The following is a 19,544-nucleotide window of genomic DNA, read 5'->3' as shown; positions in this document are numbered from 1 at the left end:
CAACCCGAGACTGGGTCTCCCATCCGCGTTCCAAGTCACTGGCTCTGCCAGGACGGACGGATGAGAGCTCTCCAGACTGGTGGGTCTGCCTTTTGGCCCTCCTAATCCTGTCCCTCCTCCGGGGGGGAAAGGGCGGGGACACCTGTACTGGAGGAGAGTGGGGATGTCTGTGAAGAATCAAGGGCTCGGCCCTCATAGTGCCTGGGGACAGGGGCCTCCCGGAGGCGGGCAGGGGCGCCAGGTTGGGGTGAGAGGAGGCCGGGCAGAGGGGCCGGAAGGGGCGGCGGCGGAGGTCCAAAGGAGAGCGCAGCAGTGACGGGCTGAGAGTCACTCCGGAGGCGGCAGCGGGGGAGGAGACGAGGGGACTAGGGGCCAGGGCCGGGATTTCGGGCGAGTCTGGAGCGCGCTGATCAGGCCAAGACATGCGGAGGCGGATGCAGGGGTTGGCCGTGGTGACTTCGGACCTGAGCCCCCTTCCGGTCTGCGGAGATGGGCCACAGGCTCGGCCGAGTAAGGAGTCAGTGGCTTTTCACCTTCAGAGCTGCAGAAAGGGAGGGATGGAGGATGAACACGAGCCGCCGTTACAGCCTCGGACTCAGGTGACCCGCTCGCGGGACCCCAGCCCCCCACCCCCTTTACGCCCTGTGCGCCTGCGCACGTGTCTTGGCCGCGCGCTCTGGCTAAGGTAAGCTTTGAGCGAGCCTTCGCAAACGCCCACTACGCATGCGCTTCCCTCTTCCACGCCGATCCGCTTTTCGCAAACGTCTGAATTCCGAGACCTGCCGGCCCAGGCTACTCGGATGAGGGATTACGGACTGGCGTTCCCTCGGGAAGGCTCAACGAACGCGTCCAGTGTACAGAAGTATCTGATCTTTGTTTGCACAGTGGAGCTAGGTACTCGGCCCAGACGAACAAGAGCGTGCGTTCACGCGCAGTGTTGGGCTGGGGCGCAGTGTGCGGGACCTGAGCACCGGCCGCGTCCCAGGCTAGCATCCCTCTGGTCCTCGTGTGGGCCGGACACGCCCCCAGAATCAGCAGCCCCTGGGCACTGCAGTCCTGGCCGCCTCATCCCGTCCTGGGCCTGTTTCCCATCTTCACTTCTCTCCCCAGCCTTCATCTCCACGTTGGTTCCGTCCTGCTGCACCGGGGGGGCGGGGCAGCGGGAAGAGCAAGCCTATACCGCTCACCACCCCGCCTCAGGGTTTCCCCCGCCAACCGGCGCTGATCTGCATGGCGCTTCCCCTCACCTCCTTCAAGTCTTTGTGCGGATGCCCCCTTCTCATGGCGTATTCCCTGACCACCTTTTCCAGACACCCCCTCTCACCTTCGCCTGTTTTCTGTCTACGTCGCACAGCTGACATACTATGTATTTTCCTTGTTTATTTGTTACTGCCTGTCTTCCCCCGCTGGAATGGTCACGGATTTCGTCTCTTTTGTTCACTACTATATCCCCAGCACCTAGAACAGTAGATTTATTGCCCACAGTAGGGAAGCAAGAAATCTTTATTCACTGACTTAATAATCACCACCATAGCTAATGTCTGAATGCTTTTCATGACCAGTCAGAGGACTAGGCAATCTCCATGCACGATCTCATGGAATGAAGTAATTTATGCTGTCTTGGAGACCTGCCAGCACCCCTGCCACATGGGCTCCGTTCTCATCAGGTGGTGCGTGACTTGCTGCTTCCTGCAGATCTGCTCTCTTAGTGGAACTCTCACCTCCGGGCAGCCCAGCAGGGTGCTTCCAGTGACTCCAGTGAGAGGGGACTCCTGGGTTCTCACCTGGCTTCCCCCTATGGCTTCAGGCTTGGGAGGAAGTTACTTAGACCTTGTAGGAACTTGCGGGCAGCCAGGGTGCCTGTCATAGACCTGCCTGCAGACCTGTGGCAAGATCTTTGGCAGGATCCTGCCCTCAGAGCCTCTTGCTCTACCTCCCCACCCCCAGGCCAGGTTCTCACAATACGGTGAAAGCAGGTCTGTCATTCCCCCCACCTCCCCCGCATATGTGCCTCCCAGCTCAGTTCCTGGCTGGGACAGGCACTTGGTATTTCACTGATGAATGAGTAAGTAGTCTTCAGATTCTGGAAATTCTTCAGAAAGCTCTTAGCCAAACATCCTTCTGACTTGAAGCTTGTATTTAAGTATTAAAAAAATAATAAATATGACACAGTGCTATATACTTGAGGGACAATTTGCCCGAGCAAGAAAGGTAGTATAGAGTTACTAGGAAAAGATCAACAATTTGATTTTTGTATAGTTAACCACTTTGTGAATGTCTCAGAAAATATCTGAGGGAAGCAGTTCACTGCTATTTGGGAGAGTGGAGAACTGTTAGCGTACACTGGATTTTCAAAAAATTTAACGAGCGGGGCTTCCCTGGTGGCGCAGTGGTTGAGAGTCCGCCTGCTGATGCAGAGGACACGGGTTCGAGCCCTGGTCTGGGAGGATCCCACATGCCGCGGAGCGACTAGGCCCGTGAGCCACGGCTGCTGAGCCTGCGCGTCTGGAGCCTGTGCTCTGCAACGGGAGGGGCCGCGATGGTGAGAGGCCCGCGCACCGCGATGAGGAGTGGCTCCCGCTTGCCACAACCGGAGAAAGCCCTCTCACAGAAACGAAGACCCAACACAGCAAAAATAAATTAAAAAAAAAAAAAAAATTTAACGAGCATGTTATTTTGTAATTAAAAATTATGAGAAAAACTATAAATAAGACTGTGAATCCCCCGAAAAAGATACCAATCTAATAATGGGACATCAGGGCGCTGAGCTGGGTGCCTTGGGGAGTTCTCCCTCCATCTCTAAGGGTGCTGCATGAGGATGAAAAGCTGCCCTTTGTTGTACCAGGTGTGTGTAGTGCACATGCGCATTGGCTGTCCCGCAGCCTGAAGGTAGCCATTATCATCACCAGGGCCAGCGAGGAAGCCACTCAGAGAAGATGAGGGAGGAAGGGCAGAGCTGGCACTGGGACCCAGGCTGCTCTGCTGCTCCATGTGCCCCCCAGGCCCCCACACATGTAGGTCCGTGTGGCCCCTCCTCTTAGCCTCCTGGCAGAACAGGCTGGGAGGGAAGAGAGGGAGGCCCAGCCACTCTGTTGAGAGAGTTTCACTGGGGCGAGTCACTGTAGCTCAGGGACTCCTGTCCTGCCAGAGGCAGAGCTTCACGCCTGTGGGGCCCCAGCTCAAGGCATTGTCCCCTGAGCCACAGCAGGCATGCCCAGGGGCAGCCCTGCAAGGAGGGCCCGGAATGGCTGTCCATCTCAGGAAAATGCTGTCAGGGGTGAAGGGGCAGAGAGATCCTGGACTCAGAGCAGAAGGCTAGGGGTGCCTCTGCTACCTGCCAGCCATATGACCTAGGCAACTCCTCTCTGCCTCAGTTTCTTCATCTGCAAAGTGGAGCCATCATTGCCTGGTTCAGATAGATTGCAGTGCTGGGATTGGTGGAGGCTGTAATCAGGCACTCTGTGTCCTCTCCTCTCTCCTCAGTTCCAGGGCAGGGTCCTGCTCCTGACCATCTGTGCAGCTGGCATTGGTGGGACTTTTCAATTTGGCTACAACCTCTCCATCATCAATGCCCCGACTTCGGTATGTATCCCACATGTGCACCATCACCATCCCAGTGGGTGCTGGGCCAGGGCCAGCAGCTGCCTGCAGCAGATCTTCAGGCTAGCATCCACTTGGTGGCGCTTTCTCCCACATGTCCACCTCCACTGCGATGTTCCACAGGCCCTGCTAGTTCAAACCCAGCTCTGCATCCTCCCCTGAAACTCGCAAGTTCTCCTGAGTCCCTGATGTCAGTAGATGACTCCACCATCCACCCAGTGACTGGGGTCCGCCCTGACTCTTCCCTCCCTCTTGGACACCAAGTCCTTCCTAACTGCCTCTGGCTTCCAGCCATTTCTCCTCGGGTCTCTTCCACAATCCCAGTTCAGACCCCGTCTTTCCTGCCTGTATCACTGGCCTACCTGCCTTTGACCTCCCCCTTCTAGATCCTCTCAAGTTTGATCAAACCACTCCCCTGCCCAGAAACATTCTGTGGCTCCCCAGTGCCTACAGGAATAAGGACAGACTCATCCACCTGAAGTCCAAGGCCTCCTGGGATCAGAACCTGTCCACCTGTCTCCCACCTTCGTTCCCCCAACTCCGCTACCAAAGCAAGTTAAATGCAGTTCCCCAAATGCACCCAGCCCTTCCTTGAAGACTCCTTCTGATGGGAAGCCCTCTCTGCCCCGCCTGCAAGAAGCCCTTCAAGAGCCACCCAAATGCCATCACCTCCCTGAAGCCTTCCTTTAGCAGCCCCCCAGCTGGAGTCACCCTCCCTCCCCAGCCCTTGGTCTCAGCCTCCTGCTGGTCTCCTCTCAGTGTCCAAGTCATCTTTGAGTCCCCAGCACCTGACTCTGTCCTGGCCTGTGCCGATGTTCCGTAAATGCCTGTGGAAAGGATGAATCTCTCAGCCCCATTGATAGAAGCCACCTCTATCCCACCTAAGTGAGAAGGGCAAGTGTCCTGTCACATAGCTGTGAAGGAGGTGGGGCTGCAGGAGACAGGTCCCAGGATGGAACTGGGGCTCCCCTATCCATGCAGGGCATCATCCTCCACCCAGTGCAAGAGAGCAGCTGTCACCAGGCTCACTTCCTGTCCTGGACTGGGAACCCCCAAACAGAAGTCCTCCCTGTTAGTTCCAACAGAAAGGCTGGGGAAGAGTTTGCTTGGCTGGTTTGGATCACATGCCCACTAGGCCAATCATGTGGTCAGGAGGGTGGAGCACTTTGATTGGCCAGGCCTGGGTCAGGTGACCAACTGTGTAGGGGGCTGTAATTGTCAAGGGGAAAGAATTTCCCTCAAAGCATGTTGTTGCTTAGAAGTTGGGGATGGGAGTACATTCTGGGCAGAAACAACTATAGCTGCCCAGTCCCTTAAAAGAGGATGAAATGAAGGGTTTAGAAAGGGGGGTCTGAGCTCCGTTTGCTTTTTTATTTGTTTATTTAACAAGCATGCGAGGGTCCACTTCAGTGCAAACTTGCAGGCTGGAGAGGGATCTGCCCACAGCAGGACACTCTCAGGCCTTGCTTCCCATGTGCCATCACTGGCTCCTGCAAATGAGACTTCCTTGGCTTCTGAGGCTTCCCCTACCCCCTTGAATGGTCACCCTTGAGGATTTCAAGCCCAGGTCAGGGGAAGCTGTCCCTGGTCCCAGCTCCCCTGGACAGGTCCTTCCCGCAGAGGGACCAGGCGGGCACCAGGCTAACAGCCATTACCCTGAGCTGGCCTGCTCACCTACACCCCCTGGTCATCCTCATGTCCTCCCTCATGTCCTGTTGGGAGGCCTAAGACCAGCCAGACACTGACATTCATCTCTGACCAAGAGGAGAGTATCTGGGTCTTTTGGTCAGGCGTTGCAGCAATCCTGAGGTGCCCCCAGTGAAGGAGCCCTGGGGACAAACACCCCTCCCACCTCCTCTGTTGCTCTGCTGATGCTCACTGATGGCCAAGTCCATCAGAAAGCTGGTCATCAGGGAAGCCTGCTGATGCGGCCCATGCAGGTGGCTTCCCAGGCCAAAAGTGGGGGAGGGGGGCTGTTAGTGGACTCAGAGGGGCACATAGAGACTGGCCAGCTCTGAGCCCCAGGAGACACTGTGTTTGAAAGAGACGGCACAGTGCCCTGCAGTTGGGTGAGTTTGGTCCTGCCCCGAAGGGAGTAGGATTGCTGGGGAGACTTGCCTGCTCTGCAGAGGCAGGGCCTGTGGGGAGAAGGCCTGTTGTGGGGAGGGAGCCCCCGCCCCAGGGGGGCTGACTGGCATCTCTGTCCACAGCACATTCAGGAATTCACCAATGAGACGTGGCAGATGCGAACCGGCCGGCCGCTGCCCGACCATCTGGTCCTGCTCTGTGGTCCCTCATCGTGTCTCTGTACCCCGTGGGGGGCCTTCTGGGAGCGCTGCTTGCTGGCCCCTTGGCCATCACACTGGGGAGGTAAGTGCTTCCCGTGGGCCCCCAAATGCCCTTCAATGAGGGGCACCCCGGGTGTGGGCAGGATGCCCGGCAGGCCCAGGCCTGCGTCAACTCCTCACCGGCCTCCTGCTCTGCCTGCAGTTTCACTGGGTGATTCACATTTCCCAGCAGATGTGGCAGAGGGAAGAGTCCCATGCTGGGAGGGAGGGAGGACCCATGGCTGCCAATACAACACACGTTGTCTGACTGTGAACAGGTGTTTTCTCCCCAGTGCCCCACTTTGTATCCAACTGATACAGATCTTGGGTCGCAAACAAGAGAGACAGACTCTGACAGACTGAATGGAAAACTGTGATAACGCAAAGGATACTGGGGCAACTCATAGGACAAAAGGAAGTGGTCAAAAGCCAGGCCTGGGGAGGGCAGGATGCAAGGCCACCTTAGCCTGGACTTTCCTCCTGGGAGATGCCTTCAGCGCATCAGCTCCAGCCTTGTTCCACCTCCAGCATCTTCACTCGCTCTCAGAATCAAGGGAGACGGGTTGTTCCTGGCCCACCTTGGGTTGCACGCCTACACCCGTGAGACAGCAGGAGAGAAGCAAGGCTGGGCAGAAAAACAAGCGGCTCTCATGGTACCCCCCACGGCTGGCCACCCAGCACGTGTCAGCACCTTTCACCCATATATTCAGCTCCCCATGTGCCCCTCCTCACGTTAGTTGGTTCAGTCCTTCCTGAGACCACCCAGGGCACTGCCTCGTCACAGCCACCAGGGACGACACAACAGAGGTGTCCTCCCTGAGTGCAGAGTTTCCACGTGACGACCAATCTGCCAGCCCTGCCGTTAATGTGTTGATATTCTGCAATCTACACACTTAATGGTAAACTTAACTGCCCTCAAGACACCTCATGGGAAGAAGAAAGAAGAAAGTGTAGGGAAAATTAATCAAAAAAAGGAAACTAGTGGATGAATTTAGTTTAAAGCGTATGATCCAGAACCTGGAAACATAGGTAGAGGGTCTGCTCCTGGGTTTTGGAGCTGGTCACTCCAAAACCTGCCTCGGGAACGTCCATCCTCAAGTTTTCTGCTCCTGTCTTGTGTCAGCACTTCCACCGGCCTAAGGCTGTTTGCCCATCGGGGTGACCCCAATCTTCATGCTTGAGTGGGCATGGCAGTCCTGATGGTGTGGGTCCTTCAGCAGGTTATTACCCTCTGAGGTCATCTACTTCTGAATGACAGGGTTCCTAATGCGATACTGAGTTCAATGGGCACCCATCCTTCCGCTTTCACTGATGTAACCTCCTTTGTTGGAAGCAAAATTGCACAGATAACATGTTTGTGTATTTAGCAGGAGTATCAACGGCAAGTAACAGAAAACCAGGACTCAGCTGGCTAAAACAATAGCCAAACACCCCATTCTGGTGTTTATTCTCCACTAGGGCCTAGTGACCAGCCAGGAGTTATTTCTGATTAAGGGGGTAGTAATTCACTGAAGTAGTGGTTTTACTCCAAAATCCTAGGTCTTGCACTGGGATTCTCCTTGGAGGCACTTTGAGCACCACAATCTCCCAGGTCTAGAGGGTCGAGGGGCGGAGCATCTGGCAGCTGGTTTGGACCCACTAGGGCATACTCCACTCACAGCTTCCAGGTTTGCAAATCATCCAGTGTAGGTGTCAATCACGACACTCACTGTGGGACAGGCTGCCTCCAAAGTAGAAAGAAGCCATCTGAGATTTGTCCATCCTTCTTAGAGGAAGGGCAGCAAGCCATCCTGCACTTTGGAGGAAATGTGCCCTCGGACGTCAGGAACTCCACTGGTGTGGCGGCTCCCGCTCTGTCATGCTTGTATGTTACCATGACATCGGGTGCACTTGCCGCTTCCTCTTCCCCAGGTCCTTTCAGCATAAAGTCATCAAAGCAGCGGGCCAGCAAGATGCCTGAGGCAGGCAGCTCCCCATGGAGCAGGTGTGGCCCAGAGCTGGAGAACTGCCATGTCCCTAAGGAGGTCGGAAAGGTGCAGTACTCTCCCTGCCGGGCGGAAGTAAATGTTTCTGCTGTCGTCTGTGTATTGAAATGCAGCAAAATGCATTCGCCAGATAAATAGCTACTGTGTTTTTTTGTTTGTTTGTTTTTGTCTGCACCGCTTGGCATTGGCATGCAGAACTTGCCCAACCAGGGATTGAACCCGTGCCCCCTGCATTGGAAGCGTGGAGTCTTAACCACTGGACCACCAGGAAAGTCCTGGAAGTACTGTATTAATTTATACCAGTGAGGAAGCCATATGTGGCTTATAAGTCGCAACTGGAGTTACCACAGGATCAAGTTATAATCCACTGTCACTCTCCATTCTCTAGGCCAGGGGATCTGAGCTTTGGCCCATCTTTCACCCCTGTGCTGTTGGTTTGGAGCAGGCCAGCGGCTTCCTGTGGCTCATTTCCTTGTCAGTACATGAGCCATATGACCTCCTGTGGGCTCTCTTGGGTGACCTGCATGACGGCGCCTCTGAGCGCGGTGTCAGGAGCCCAGAGCTGACGCCTCATTGTGTGGAGCTGCTGACATGCCCAGTGCCCCTTCCTGTTTTGCTGTCTGTCCTGTTGAACCAGCTTGGCAGAGACCACCCAGCCATCCTGAAGTTTCTGAACAGTGACTCTGCAATGCACGGAGGAAACGGGACGGGACTTGTCTTCCCAGGTGTCCCTTCCCTCACTCCAGAAGTCCCTGTTCTTCCTCCCCAGGGTTTCCTTGAGTCTGAGAAATCAGATATTAGGCCCTTTGCTTTACAGAGGAGTGTGAGGAGAGCAATACTCAATCTGTAGGGATAAAGCCATACGAGTTCTGTCACTTCAAGCCATGGTGGAGGCAGAAAGGAGAGTAATTTGGGGCATATTGGAGGAGGGGAGTGGGAGTAGGCCCCTGGGGGCATCCCACAAGTGACCCCAGCTACAGTGGTCAGCGTCATTTCTGTTCGTGTAGCTCACACTCCTGACTCAGTCCCCTCATGCACACACAGGTCTGATCAGGGCTGGCTGCAGCTTCAGAGAAGGGTCCCCAGGGGTGGTCCTCAGGACTGAACCCACCTCTCTCGCCTGTGTTTGGCTTCCCCAAGGAAGAAGTCCCTGCTGGTGAATAACATCTTCGTGGTGGCTGCAGCGACCCTGTTTGGCTTCAGCCGCAGAGCAGGCTCCTTTGAGATGATCATGCTGGGGCGGCTGCTCGTGGGCGTCAGCGCAGGTACAGTGTGTGTGTGTGTGGGGATCCCCTCCTGCCTCTGTTCCTACTCTTTCCTGTATCCTCTTTATTCCCTTCATTCATTGATTTGTTTTCCATTCATGCCCGCCATTTTTTTTCGCAGAATGATTAGATATGATTTATCTTAAAAGGGTCATATAACTAGGTACTTAAAGTGGATCTAGAAAAATGGAAAAGTTGTAAGGGATGGGAGGGCAAACATCCCCAAACTTAAACCAACAGAAGTCCTCTAAGCTGGGAGCTTCCTGGCAGTCAAGATGAAAAGGCATCTAGGACGAGCTCTCTGATCTTCCCTACAGAAGCAGAGTAGCCTCTTAGGGACCCCTCAGGCTCTGGGGCTTGTCATGGGAGGGAGCAGAATTTTAAGCGTGTCCACCTGGGCTTTTAGGGGTGCCCATCAACAATCCCCCTTGACTCCTACTGTTTATACAGCCAGGTGCTGATGTCTTTATTAGTTAGTTATCTATTCCTGTGAAACAAAGTACTCCACAATTTAGTGGCTTAACACCAGCAACATTTTTTTTTTTTTTTTTTTTTTTGCGGTATGCGGGCCTCTCCCTGTTGTGGCCTCTCCCGTTGCGGAGCACAGGCTCCGGACGCGCAGGCTCGGCGGCCATGGCTTACGGGCCCAGCCGCTCCGCGGCATGTGGGATCTTCCCGGACCGGGGCACGAACCCGTGTTCCCTGCGTCGGCAGGCGGACTCTCAACCACCGCGCCACCAGGGAAGCCCCAGCAACATTTATTAACTCATGGTTTCTCTGGGTTAGGAACCAGGAGTGTCTTAGCTGGGTGGTCCTGGCTTGGGGCCTCTCAGGAGGCTGTGATCAAGTTGTCAGGCAGGGCTGCAGTCACCTGAGGTTTGGCTGGGGCTGGAGGACGTGCTTCTGAGATGGCGCCCTCATGTGCTGTTTGCAGGAGCCCCGGGCTCCTCAGCTTATGGGTCTCCCCATAGGGCTGCTTGAGTGTTCTCACAGCACTGCAGCTGGTTTTCTCCAGAGGAAGTGATGGGAGAGAGGGAGCCCACGTGTGTGCGCAAGGACGCAGTCCCAGTGCATTTTATGGCCTAATCTCAGAAGTCATACACCATCAGTTTTGCCACAGTCTACTTATTAGAAGTGAGTCACTCAGAACAGCCCACATTTCAGGGAAGAGGGACCAGGTCAAACTTTGTGCCCTGAGTACATGGCACAGAAGGAATCCCTCCCTAATTGTCTGTAGGAAGAGTGGGTGTACCTCTGTGGGAGAGCTTCTGGCAATCAGTGCACCCACCTTCCTCCCAGCTTCCCCCACCCAGTGCTCAGAGAGAGGCAGGACCTTGTTGAGGGCTGTTTCCTGCTCCCACGTCAGGGAGGGGATGGAGCAGCACTCCCTGACGTGTTCCCAGGTGGATGGTGCCCCAGTACTGCGGCCTCCTAGCTTTTGCCAACTGTCACCCTCTGGGGTGGGCAGTGGGGGCGCCATCCAGTTCCATTTTCCCACTGGCTGCCTGGGTGCGAGGTGCGTCCCCAGGGAAGCCAAGATGGGGGAGAACATGCAGTGGTAGTTGATATAAGAGGTGAGAGCCGGGGCCGCTGGTGGGCATCTGCTCCCTCTGAGCCCCTCACACTCCTCCCGGTGATAGGGCTTCTCTCTCAGAAGTCCTGGGAGCTGACTGGAGTCCTGCTGGCCCTACATCAGGTGGGGAGGAACCCCTCAGAGCGCTTGGGCTGAGGGAGCAGCACTCAGTGCCTGTAGATGTTGGGCTGGTGGTGCCAAGGCTGCGGCGGGGGCGGGCGGGGGTGAGGGGGAGAGGCGGGCCCAAGCGTTGCGGGAGTCCAGCCTGTGGCTGACGGCTGCTGTGCTCCTGTCCAGGTGTGAGCATGAACGTCCAGCCCATGTACCTGGGGGAGAGCGCCCCCACGGAGCTCCGAGGGGCTGTGGCCATGACCTCAGCCATCTTCACCGCCCTGGGGATCGTGATGGGTCAGGTGGTTGGACTCAGGTAAGTGCCACCACCCCACCCCACGTGCACTGAGAGGTTAGAGGGATGCCAGGGAAAGCCCTTCTTCACCTAAATTTCTCCCCTACCCCCCCAAGTGGATTAAGGTGTTGCTTCCTTGTATGAAGGCGTTGAAACCCTGTCCACATGCATCTGGCCAGTGTGGTGTCAGTCAGCCACACTTGGTGTGAGTCACCCTCTTCTCGCCTCTCTGGATCAGGGAGCAAAGAGGAGAGGGTGCAAGTTTGGGCTTTTAAAGGGAGCGTGTCCTGTTCATCCCAGAAAAGGGAGATGAGGGCAGAGCCCTGTACCCTGGGAAGAGCCCTGGGGAGAGGAGTTGCCAGGGATGAGGTGGGGCTATGACCCTGTCCTATCGTGGTTCCCTACCTGGGTGTCCAGACCCAGAGCTGGTTGGGAAGAGGCACAGGGTAATGCAGACCCTCTGCCCTCAGGGGGGCCGGTAGGGGACAGAGCTCTGACAATGAGGCATCTGGCCCAGCCTCTCCTCTGTCTCCCCAGGGAGCTCCTGGGTGGCCCGCAGGCCTGGCCCCTTCTGCTGGCCAGCTGCCTGGTGCCTGGGGTGCTCCAGCTGGCCTCCCTGCCCCTGCTCCCCGAGAGCCCACGCTACCTCCTCATTGACTGTGGAGACTCCGAGGCCTGTCTGGCAGGTGAGTCCCTGACCTCGGGCCTCCAGACCACCCTTGACCATGGGGCACATCTGGCCAGAGCACGTGGGTCCTCATTTCCTGGGTCGCATTTATTCAGGAAAAGCTATCCCTCTCTTTGTGCCTCAATTTCATGATCCATCCATCCCTTCAGAGAGCTCTTTATCAAGGGGCTGTCCTAAGCGCCAAGGCAGTGGGATGGAACAGACCCAGCACCTGCCATCTGGGAACCCCCAGGGTGGTGCAGAGAAGGAGCACCACCTGCCCTCTGCCTGACATGCAAGATGAAGAAACACTGAGGAAGACCTCAAGGGCCCAATGCCAGCTGGGCTGATGGTCTTCCCTGTTAGCTATGGCCACAATAATGATGGCGAAGGAACAATCCCAAAATCTCTGGCTTAAAGCACACAATCCTTTACTGCATCTTCTATCATTTACTTGCTGGGCTGTTTGCACGACCCTGCTGATCTCAATTGGGCTGGCTCATGGTGTTGGGGTCAGCTGGGGCTGGCCAGTTGAGGCTGGTCTGGGCTGGAGCAGTTCAGCTCTGCTGCACACGCTGCTCCTCGCACTCTTGGTACTGACAGACTAGCCCAGAAGGCAGATCCACTGCACAAGCACTTTCCAAACCTTTGGTCCCTTCCTGCCCACTAACCTCCCATTAGCCAAGGAGAGTCATGTCACTGAACCCAAAGTCCAGAGATGGGAAAATCCATGGCATCTCCACTCATGTGGCAAGGGGCGAAGACCAGGGCCCACTAATGTATTCTTCCCAGCTTGCCATGGTGGCCACAATTATTATTCATGTCCCTCCCCTGAGCAGGAACATGCTCAGTGCTATCCGGAAACACCCCCCACCCCCACCAAGTCTCACCCAATCATGGCATCAGGCTTGAAGTCCAGGATCTTAAGATCATGTCAAGTCTATATATGCCTTTTCTTGAGCCAAAGACCTAGGAGATAAACAGAAGTCTTCTGCCTCGCACGCACTCAGCAGACACTGGTGAAAAAATGTTTTTCAAAAAAGAGGCGGCAAGGAGGCAGAAAGCAGTTGCCGATCCATAGCAATGCTGAGTGCCCCTGGGAAAACCCTGCCATGTTCCCCTGCCCTGGGATGGAGAGTGCTCCTGCATGAAGCCCTGGCTCTGCCCCCAGGGAGGGGCTCCCCAGGCCACTGAGAAGTCCTTCCTTTTCTATCACCTTCCTTGACACCTGAAGAGGGCCCTGGAAAATGTACCTATAGAAAACTGGGGCACAGAAGTCTTTACATTTTGAACTGTCTTGGTGTCTTTTCATCCAGGCTGGCAGAGCTTCTGTCAATACAACTTTCTCCAAAAATGATGTGAATTTTCTGTGCATTTGATTTATGTGCCAGAAAGCCACACCCACAATTCTTTTCGAGACATGCTTCTCTCTTGCAACCTAATTACTGGAATTTAGGGCATGTCGAGCTGCGGTGGACCAATACCCTTAAGCCTCTGTAATGCCCGTTTTTCCAGCCAGGAGGGTCTATGAGGCACTGCAGTAAGCCATACCCTTGATTTGATCTTTACCCTCAGGCCAGGGCTAGCTGGCCTTGCTCTGGATTTAGTCTTTGCTCTCCGGCTGTGATTTAACCTAGGACTCTGCTAGATGGAGAAGCTAGAGATGAGAAACAGATTTCTTTTTCTTTTTTATTTAACTAACCTAGCAAGCTCTGGAATAAGTTAAATTTGATTAAATTGTGTTCCCTCTGAAGGTCTTTTTGAGCTCATTTACCTTACAATCAGCTCAGAATACTCAGGTAAAGGCAGCTAGTTCATGCTTTCGACACTTGGAGATCTCTTTGCCCAAGTCCAGAAGTTCATTAGACCTGTTTTGTTTCTTGCACGTTACACGGGCTTTCATTCTTCCAGCCTCCTCACCGTCCTCTGCCTGGTTAGGAACCAACACTGTATGTCATAGGCCCTAGTTATGGCGTCTCCTACTCCGGCACCAGGGTCCGTTTTTTTTCTTGTTGCCTAACAGTCACACCTCCGCAGGAGACCAAGGAAGCAATTACTTAGCCCAAGCCTCTTAGTTCTCTGGGGTTGGCTGATGAAGGTTAGGTCTGGCTGGAGGCTCTGTCACTGGTGTGGGTCAGCTGGGCACTGGCTGATCTAGGACGGTCCCAGCTGGGCCATCTCTGCTTTTTCCTGGGACCAGTGGGCCAGCCCCACCGCAAGTTTTTATGATGATGACAGAAGACCAAATAGAAACCAGCAGGTCTCTTGAGGCTGGATTGGAACACGCGGCACGCCCTCCTACAGCCTAATTCTACTGGCCAGGGAGAGTCGCAGGGGGGAGCCCAGCACCAAGGGGCAGATGTATACACGCCTCCTTAGTGGGAGCAATTGCCAAATCCCATGGCCCAGGGACGGGTGGAGAACTGAGACGGCAGTGGAGATCTGCCACAATTGTCGTGTCCTGTGTGATGCAACCGCAGAACCCCGAGTTTCTAAAGCCCTTTCTGCTCCGTGGTGCTGTGAACTGATCATCCCCATCAGACCAAGGGGACCCTGGGAAGGCGAAAGGAGGTGGGCGTGGGCAGCTCACTGTGGGGGCCACAGAGGGCCTGGGGGAGGGAGCTCAGCGTCCTCTGCCCTGCCCCCTCCCCCAGCGCTGCAGCGGCTGCGGGGCCCCGCGGACCTGGCCGGGGAGCTGGCCGAGTTGGAGCGGGAGCGCGCCGCCTGCCAGGGCCGGCGCGCGCGGCGCCCGTGGGAGCTGTTCCGGGACCGTGCGCTGCGGAGGCAGGTGGCGAGCCTGGTGGTGCTGGGCGGGGCCGTGGAGCTGTGCGGGAACGACGCGGTGAGCAGTCCGGGCCAGGTCGGTGTTGGGGGGAGAGGGGAGGGGGAAGGGGGTGGAGCAGGGTCCGGGAGAGAGCCGGTGCGCCTCGGCCTCTCGCCCCTCCCCCCCCCGGCAGGTGTACGCCTACGCGTCGGCAGTGTTCAGCCAGGCGCGGATTCCTCCGGAGAAGGTCCAGTACGCCACCATCGGGACCGGGGGCTGCGAGCTGCTGGCTGCGCTGCTCAGCGTGAGTCTGCCTCCGGGATGACACCCCATCCCCCATCCCTGCGACGGACCGTTCGGGGTGCTGGCCCTCGGGGTGCTCACCTTCGGGGTGCTGATCCTCGGGGTGCTGGCCCTCCGGGGACCGCAGGCTTCGGCGCTCAGCCACTTCCACTTCAGGTCGTTATGTTAAAATACGGCGAGTTAGCAAGCACTTATCGAGCACCTAGTTTGCCGGGCACTCCCACCACCATTTTGAGATGGGGAAACTGAATGAGGTTGAATGACTGAGGTCCTCTGAGAAGTAAATAATGTCTTAATCCACTGAAGCGGTAAATTGCTCTCGCGCCCGCCTCCCCAGCTTCCTCATGAGGCCCCTCCCCACTGCTGGCCCGCAAACCGAGGGGACCGCGACCGTGGCCCACACCAGTGAATCAGTGAGGGCTCCTTTTCCTTTGCAGTGTGTGGTGATCGAGAGGGTGGGCCGACGGATGCTGCTGATGGGGGGGTACGGCCTGATGACCTGCTGGGGGAGCGTCTTCACAGCGGCCCTGTGCCTGCAGGTAGCTGGGCGTGGATGAGGGCCGGGCGGCTGGGCCCCGCCTGACCTCACCTCACCACCCCCCACCCCCGCCCCTCTGTCGCAGAGCTCCCTCCCATGGATGCCCTACCTGGCCATGTCCTGTGTCTTTGCCTTCATCCTCAGCTTTGGCATTGGCCCTGGTGAGTGGGAAGAGCTCCTGCCTTTGGGCCTGGCTGAAGGAGCACGGATGTCTGGGTGAAGGATGCTTGGGTGTGCCCTCCCCCCACTGTACAGGCTTCTGGGAGGGAATGGCTGGAGGAGCTCTGGAAGGGCCCCACTTTCTTGTCTGGGGCAAGGTGGGGGGAAGGCCGGCCAGGGAGCCCTGGCTGGCAGCCTCCTGTCCCCACTCCTCCTTCCAGCCGGAGTGACCGGGATCCTGGCCACAGAGCTGTTTGACCAGATGGCCCGGCCTGCTGCCTACATGGTCTGCGGGGCGCTCATGTGGACCATGCTCTTCCTAGTCGGGCTGGGGTTCCCCTTCATCATGGTAGGCCTGCCTGCCCCTCCCTCCCGGGGGCCCTGCCATAGGTTTTGTCCTTGTCAGCATGAGAACCCCAGGGGAGGCTCCATCCAGGAGGTGTGAGACTGAAGGGGATGGGGCTTATCTGAGCCAAGAGGGTCAAGTCCCTCATCAGGACCTGTGGTGGGGCCTTCCATGTGGGGGCTGAATGGGCCACACCAGATCTTGGGTCTCTTAACCCACAGGAGGGCTTGTCCCATTTCCTCTATGTGCCTTTCCTCTGTGTCTGTGTCTGTGGGGCCGTCTACACTGGCTTCTTCCTCCCTGAGACCAGAGGCAAGAGCTTCGTGGACATCTCAGAGGAATTGCACAGACTCAACTTCCCTGGGGTGGAGCCAGGGCCCTGCGTGGACGGGCCGGAGGTCATCCAGTCCACAGAACTCTAGCTCAGCAGGTTTGGCTGGGTCCCAGCTGGCCGCTGCTCTTCCCTCAGGCCCTCTCCATTCACCAGCCCTGCATCCCCTTGTTTAATGGGTGTTTGTTGAGCACCTACTGTGTGCAGGCCTGGTGTTTAGCCATCAGTGGTGAGCTGGAGAGGTGGGGTCTGGGACCTCTCGGTGCTCCCTGTCTGGAGGCAGTTAACAGGAAACCAATAAAAACACAATTACAAACTTGGGTGGACTTCCCTGGCAGTCCAGTGGTTAAGACTTCGCCTTCCAATGCAGGGGGTGCGTGTTCAATCCCTGGATGGGGAGATAAGATCCCACATGCCTTGCAGCCAAAAAACCAAAACATAAAACAGAAGCAATATTGTAACAAATTTTTAAAGTTTTATTTATTTATTTATTTATTTATTTATTTTTGGCTGCATTGGGTCTTCATTGTGGCGAGCGGGCTAGTGGTTCTAGCCACGGCAAGCGAGGGCTACTGTTCGTTGCGGTGCGTGGGCTTCTCATTGCGTTGGTTTCTCCTTGCGGAGCGCGGGCTGTAGGCGTGCAGGCTTCAGTGGTTGTGGCACGTGGGCTCAGTAGTTGTGGCGCATGGGCTCAGCTGCTCCGTGGCATGTGGGATCCTCCTGGACCTGGGCTCAAACCCGTGGCCCCTGCATTGGCAGGCAGATTCTTAACCACTGCACCACCAGGAAAGCCCTATTGTAACAAATTCAATAAAGACTTTAAAAAAGGTCTACATCAAAAAAATCTTAAAACAAAACAAAACAAACAGACTTGGGGAAATGAAGCGGAAGAAAATACAGCTTCTGAAGGGTGTGTTTGCCAAGGGGTGTTTGAGAGGGGAGTGGTCAGGGAAGGATTTTCTGAGGAATTGATTGTTAAAAATCAACTTTATTGAGGTATAATTTACATACAATAAAATGTATCCATATTAAGTTTACATTTGATAAGTTTTGACAGGTGTACATATCCATGAACCACCACCACCATCAAGGTAGACTGGTCACATCATCTCCAAAGTTCCGTCATGCCCCTTTGCAATCAATACCCTGCCCAACCCCAGGCCCTAGGCAACTGCGGATCTGCCTTCTGTCACTATAGGTCAGATTTCTTTTTCAGAATTTGATATAATTTCATACCATATGTATGCATTTGTGTCTGGCTTTGCTCCAGATAAAGTTTTTGAGGTTCATGTGTGTTGTTGCATGTATTAGCATATATCCCTTTGTATGGCTGAATAGTATTCCACTGTATGGATATATCATCATTTGTTAACCCATTTCCCTCCAGGTGGACATTTGGCTGTTTCTAATTGGTTGTTTGTTTTTTTTAAAATAAATTTTATTTAATTAATTAATTATTTTTGGCTGCATTGGGCCTTCGTTGCTGCGCACAGGCTTTCTCTAGTTTCAGCGAGTGGGAGCTACTTTTTGCCATGGTGCGCGGGCTTCTCATTGCGGCAGCTTCTCCTGCTGCGGAGCACGGGCTCTAGGCATGCGGGCTTCAGTAGTTGTGGCACGCGGGCTCTAGAGCGCAGGCTCAGTAGTTGTAGCACACGGGCTTAGCTGTTCTGCGGCATGTGGGATCTTTCCAGACCAGGGCTCGAACCCATGTCCTCTGCATTGGCAGGTGGATTCTTAACCAGTGAGCCACCAGGGAAGCCCTGTTTCTAATTGTTGGCCATGATGAATAAAACTGTTATGAACATTCCTGCACAAGTTGTGTAGATGTATGCTTTCATTTCTTTGGGGTAAATGAATTGCTGAGTTTAATAATGAATGTATCACTTTGTTATAAAGCAGAAACTAACACACCATTGTAAAGCAATTATACTCCAATAAAGATGTTAAAAAAATAATGAAAGTATGTTTAACTGTAGAAGAAACTGTTTTCCAAAGTGCGTATACTGTTTTACATTCCCGCTAGCAATTGATGAGACTTCTGGATGCTCCAAATCCTCATCAGCACTTGGCACTGTCAGTCTTCTTAATCTAGCCATTCCACTGAGTGTGTAGTGGCGTCTTGTGGTTTTATTGAGGTATTTCCCTGATGGCTAATAATGCTAAGCATCTCTTCGTGTGCTAATATGACCATTCACGTATCTTCTTTTGTGAAGACTATTCAAGTCTTTTGCCCACTTTTTAAAAAAATATTTTTTTAGAGTAGTTTTAATTTCACAGCAAAATTGAGAGAAAAGTACAGAGATTTCCCATATGCCCCCTCTCCCACACATGCACAGCCTCCTATTATCAATGTCCCCCACCAGAGCGGGACGTTTGTTACAATCTACGACCCTACATTGACATGTCATTATCACACCCAAAGTCCACAGTTTACATTAGGGTTCACTCCTGTAGTTTTACATGCTATGGGTTTGGACAAATGTATGATGACATGTATCCACCATGATAGTATCATACAGAGTATTTTCCCTGCCCTAAAAATCCTCTCTGTTCTACATGGTCATCCCTTTCCTGCCCCTGCCCAGCGCCTGGTGACCACTAATCTTTCTATGGTCTCTACAATTTTGTTTTCTCCAGAATGTCATATAGTTGGAATCATAGAGTATGTAGCCTTTTCAGATTGGCTTCTTTCACTTAGTAATATGCATTTAAGTTTCTTCCATGTCTTTTCATTGCTTAATAGTTCTTTTTGCACTGAGTAAAATTCCATTGTCTGAATGTCCCAAAGTTTATTCACCTACTGAAGGACATTTTGGTTGCTTTTGGCAATCATGAATAAAGCTGCTATATACATCCATGTGCAGGTTTTTGTGTGGACATACATTTTCATCTCCTTTGGGTAAATACCAAGAAGCATGATTGCTGGATCATAGGGTAAGTGTATGTTTAGTTTTGTAAGAACCTGCCAAACTCTCTTCCAAAGTGGCTATACCATTTTAATTCCCACCAGCACTGAATGAGAGTTCCTGTTGCTCCACATCCTCACCAACATTTGGTATTGTCAGTGATTTGGGCCATTCTAATAAGTGTGTGGTGGTATTTTGTTGTAATTTGCACTTCCCAGATAACAACCATGGAACATCTTTTTGTATGCTAATTTGCCATCTGTATATATCTTCTTTGGTGAGTGTCTGTTAAAAGTGTTTGGGGACTTCCCTGGTGGCGCAGTAGTTAAGAATCCGCCTGCCAATGCAGGGGACACGGGTTCAAGCCCTGGTCC

General features: G+C 54.3%; 1 protein-coding gene across 1 annotated transcript; it reads left to right on the top strand.

Annotated features, from left to right (window-relative positions):
* The first annotated feature begins 332 nt into the window (after positions 1 to 332).
* SLC2A11 (solute carrier family 2 member 11) lies at positions 333 to 16,429 on the top strand. Its single transcript, XM_082640244.1, is given in 13 exon segments — positions 333 to 599; positions 3,484 to 3,582; positions 5,811 to 5,883; positions 5,886 to 5,970; positions 9,053 to 9,177; positions 11,048 to 11,177; positions 11,694 to 11,842; positions 14,478 to 14,665; positions 14,781 to 14,891; positions 15,328 to 15,429; positions 15,514 to 15,589; positions 15,809 to 15,936; positions 16,155 to 16,429. Coding segments are annotated over 13 exon segments (1,644 nt in total). The 5' UTR covers positions 333 to 422; the 3' UTR covers positions 16,356 to 16,429.
* The last annotated feature ends 3,115 nt before the right edge of the window (positions 16,430 to 19,544 follow it).

This window comes from Mesoplodon mirus (assembly GCF_964341445.2).
Source record: "Mesoplodon mirus genome assembly, chromosome: 13".
NCBI lineage: Eukaryota > Metazoa > Chordata > Mammalia > Artiodactyla > Ziphiidae > Mesoplodon > Mesoplodon mirus.
The sequence above is the reverse complement of the archived record's forward strand: the minus strand, read 5'-3'. Positions and strand labels throughout refer to the sequence as shown.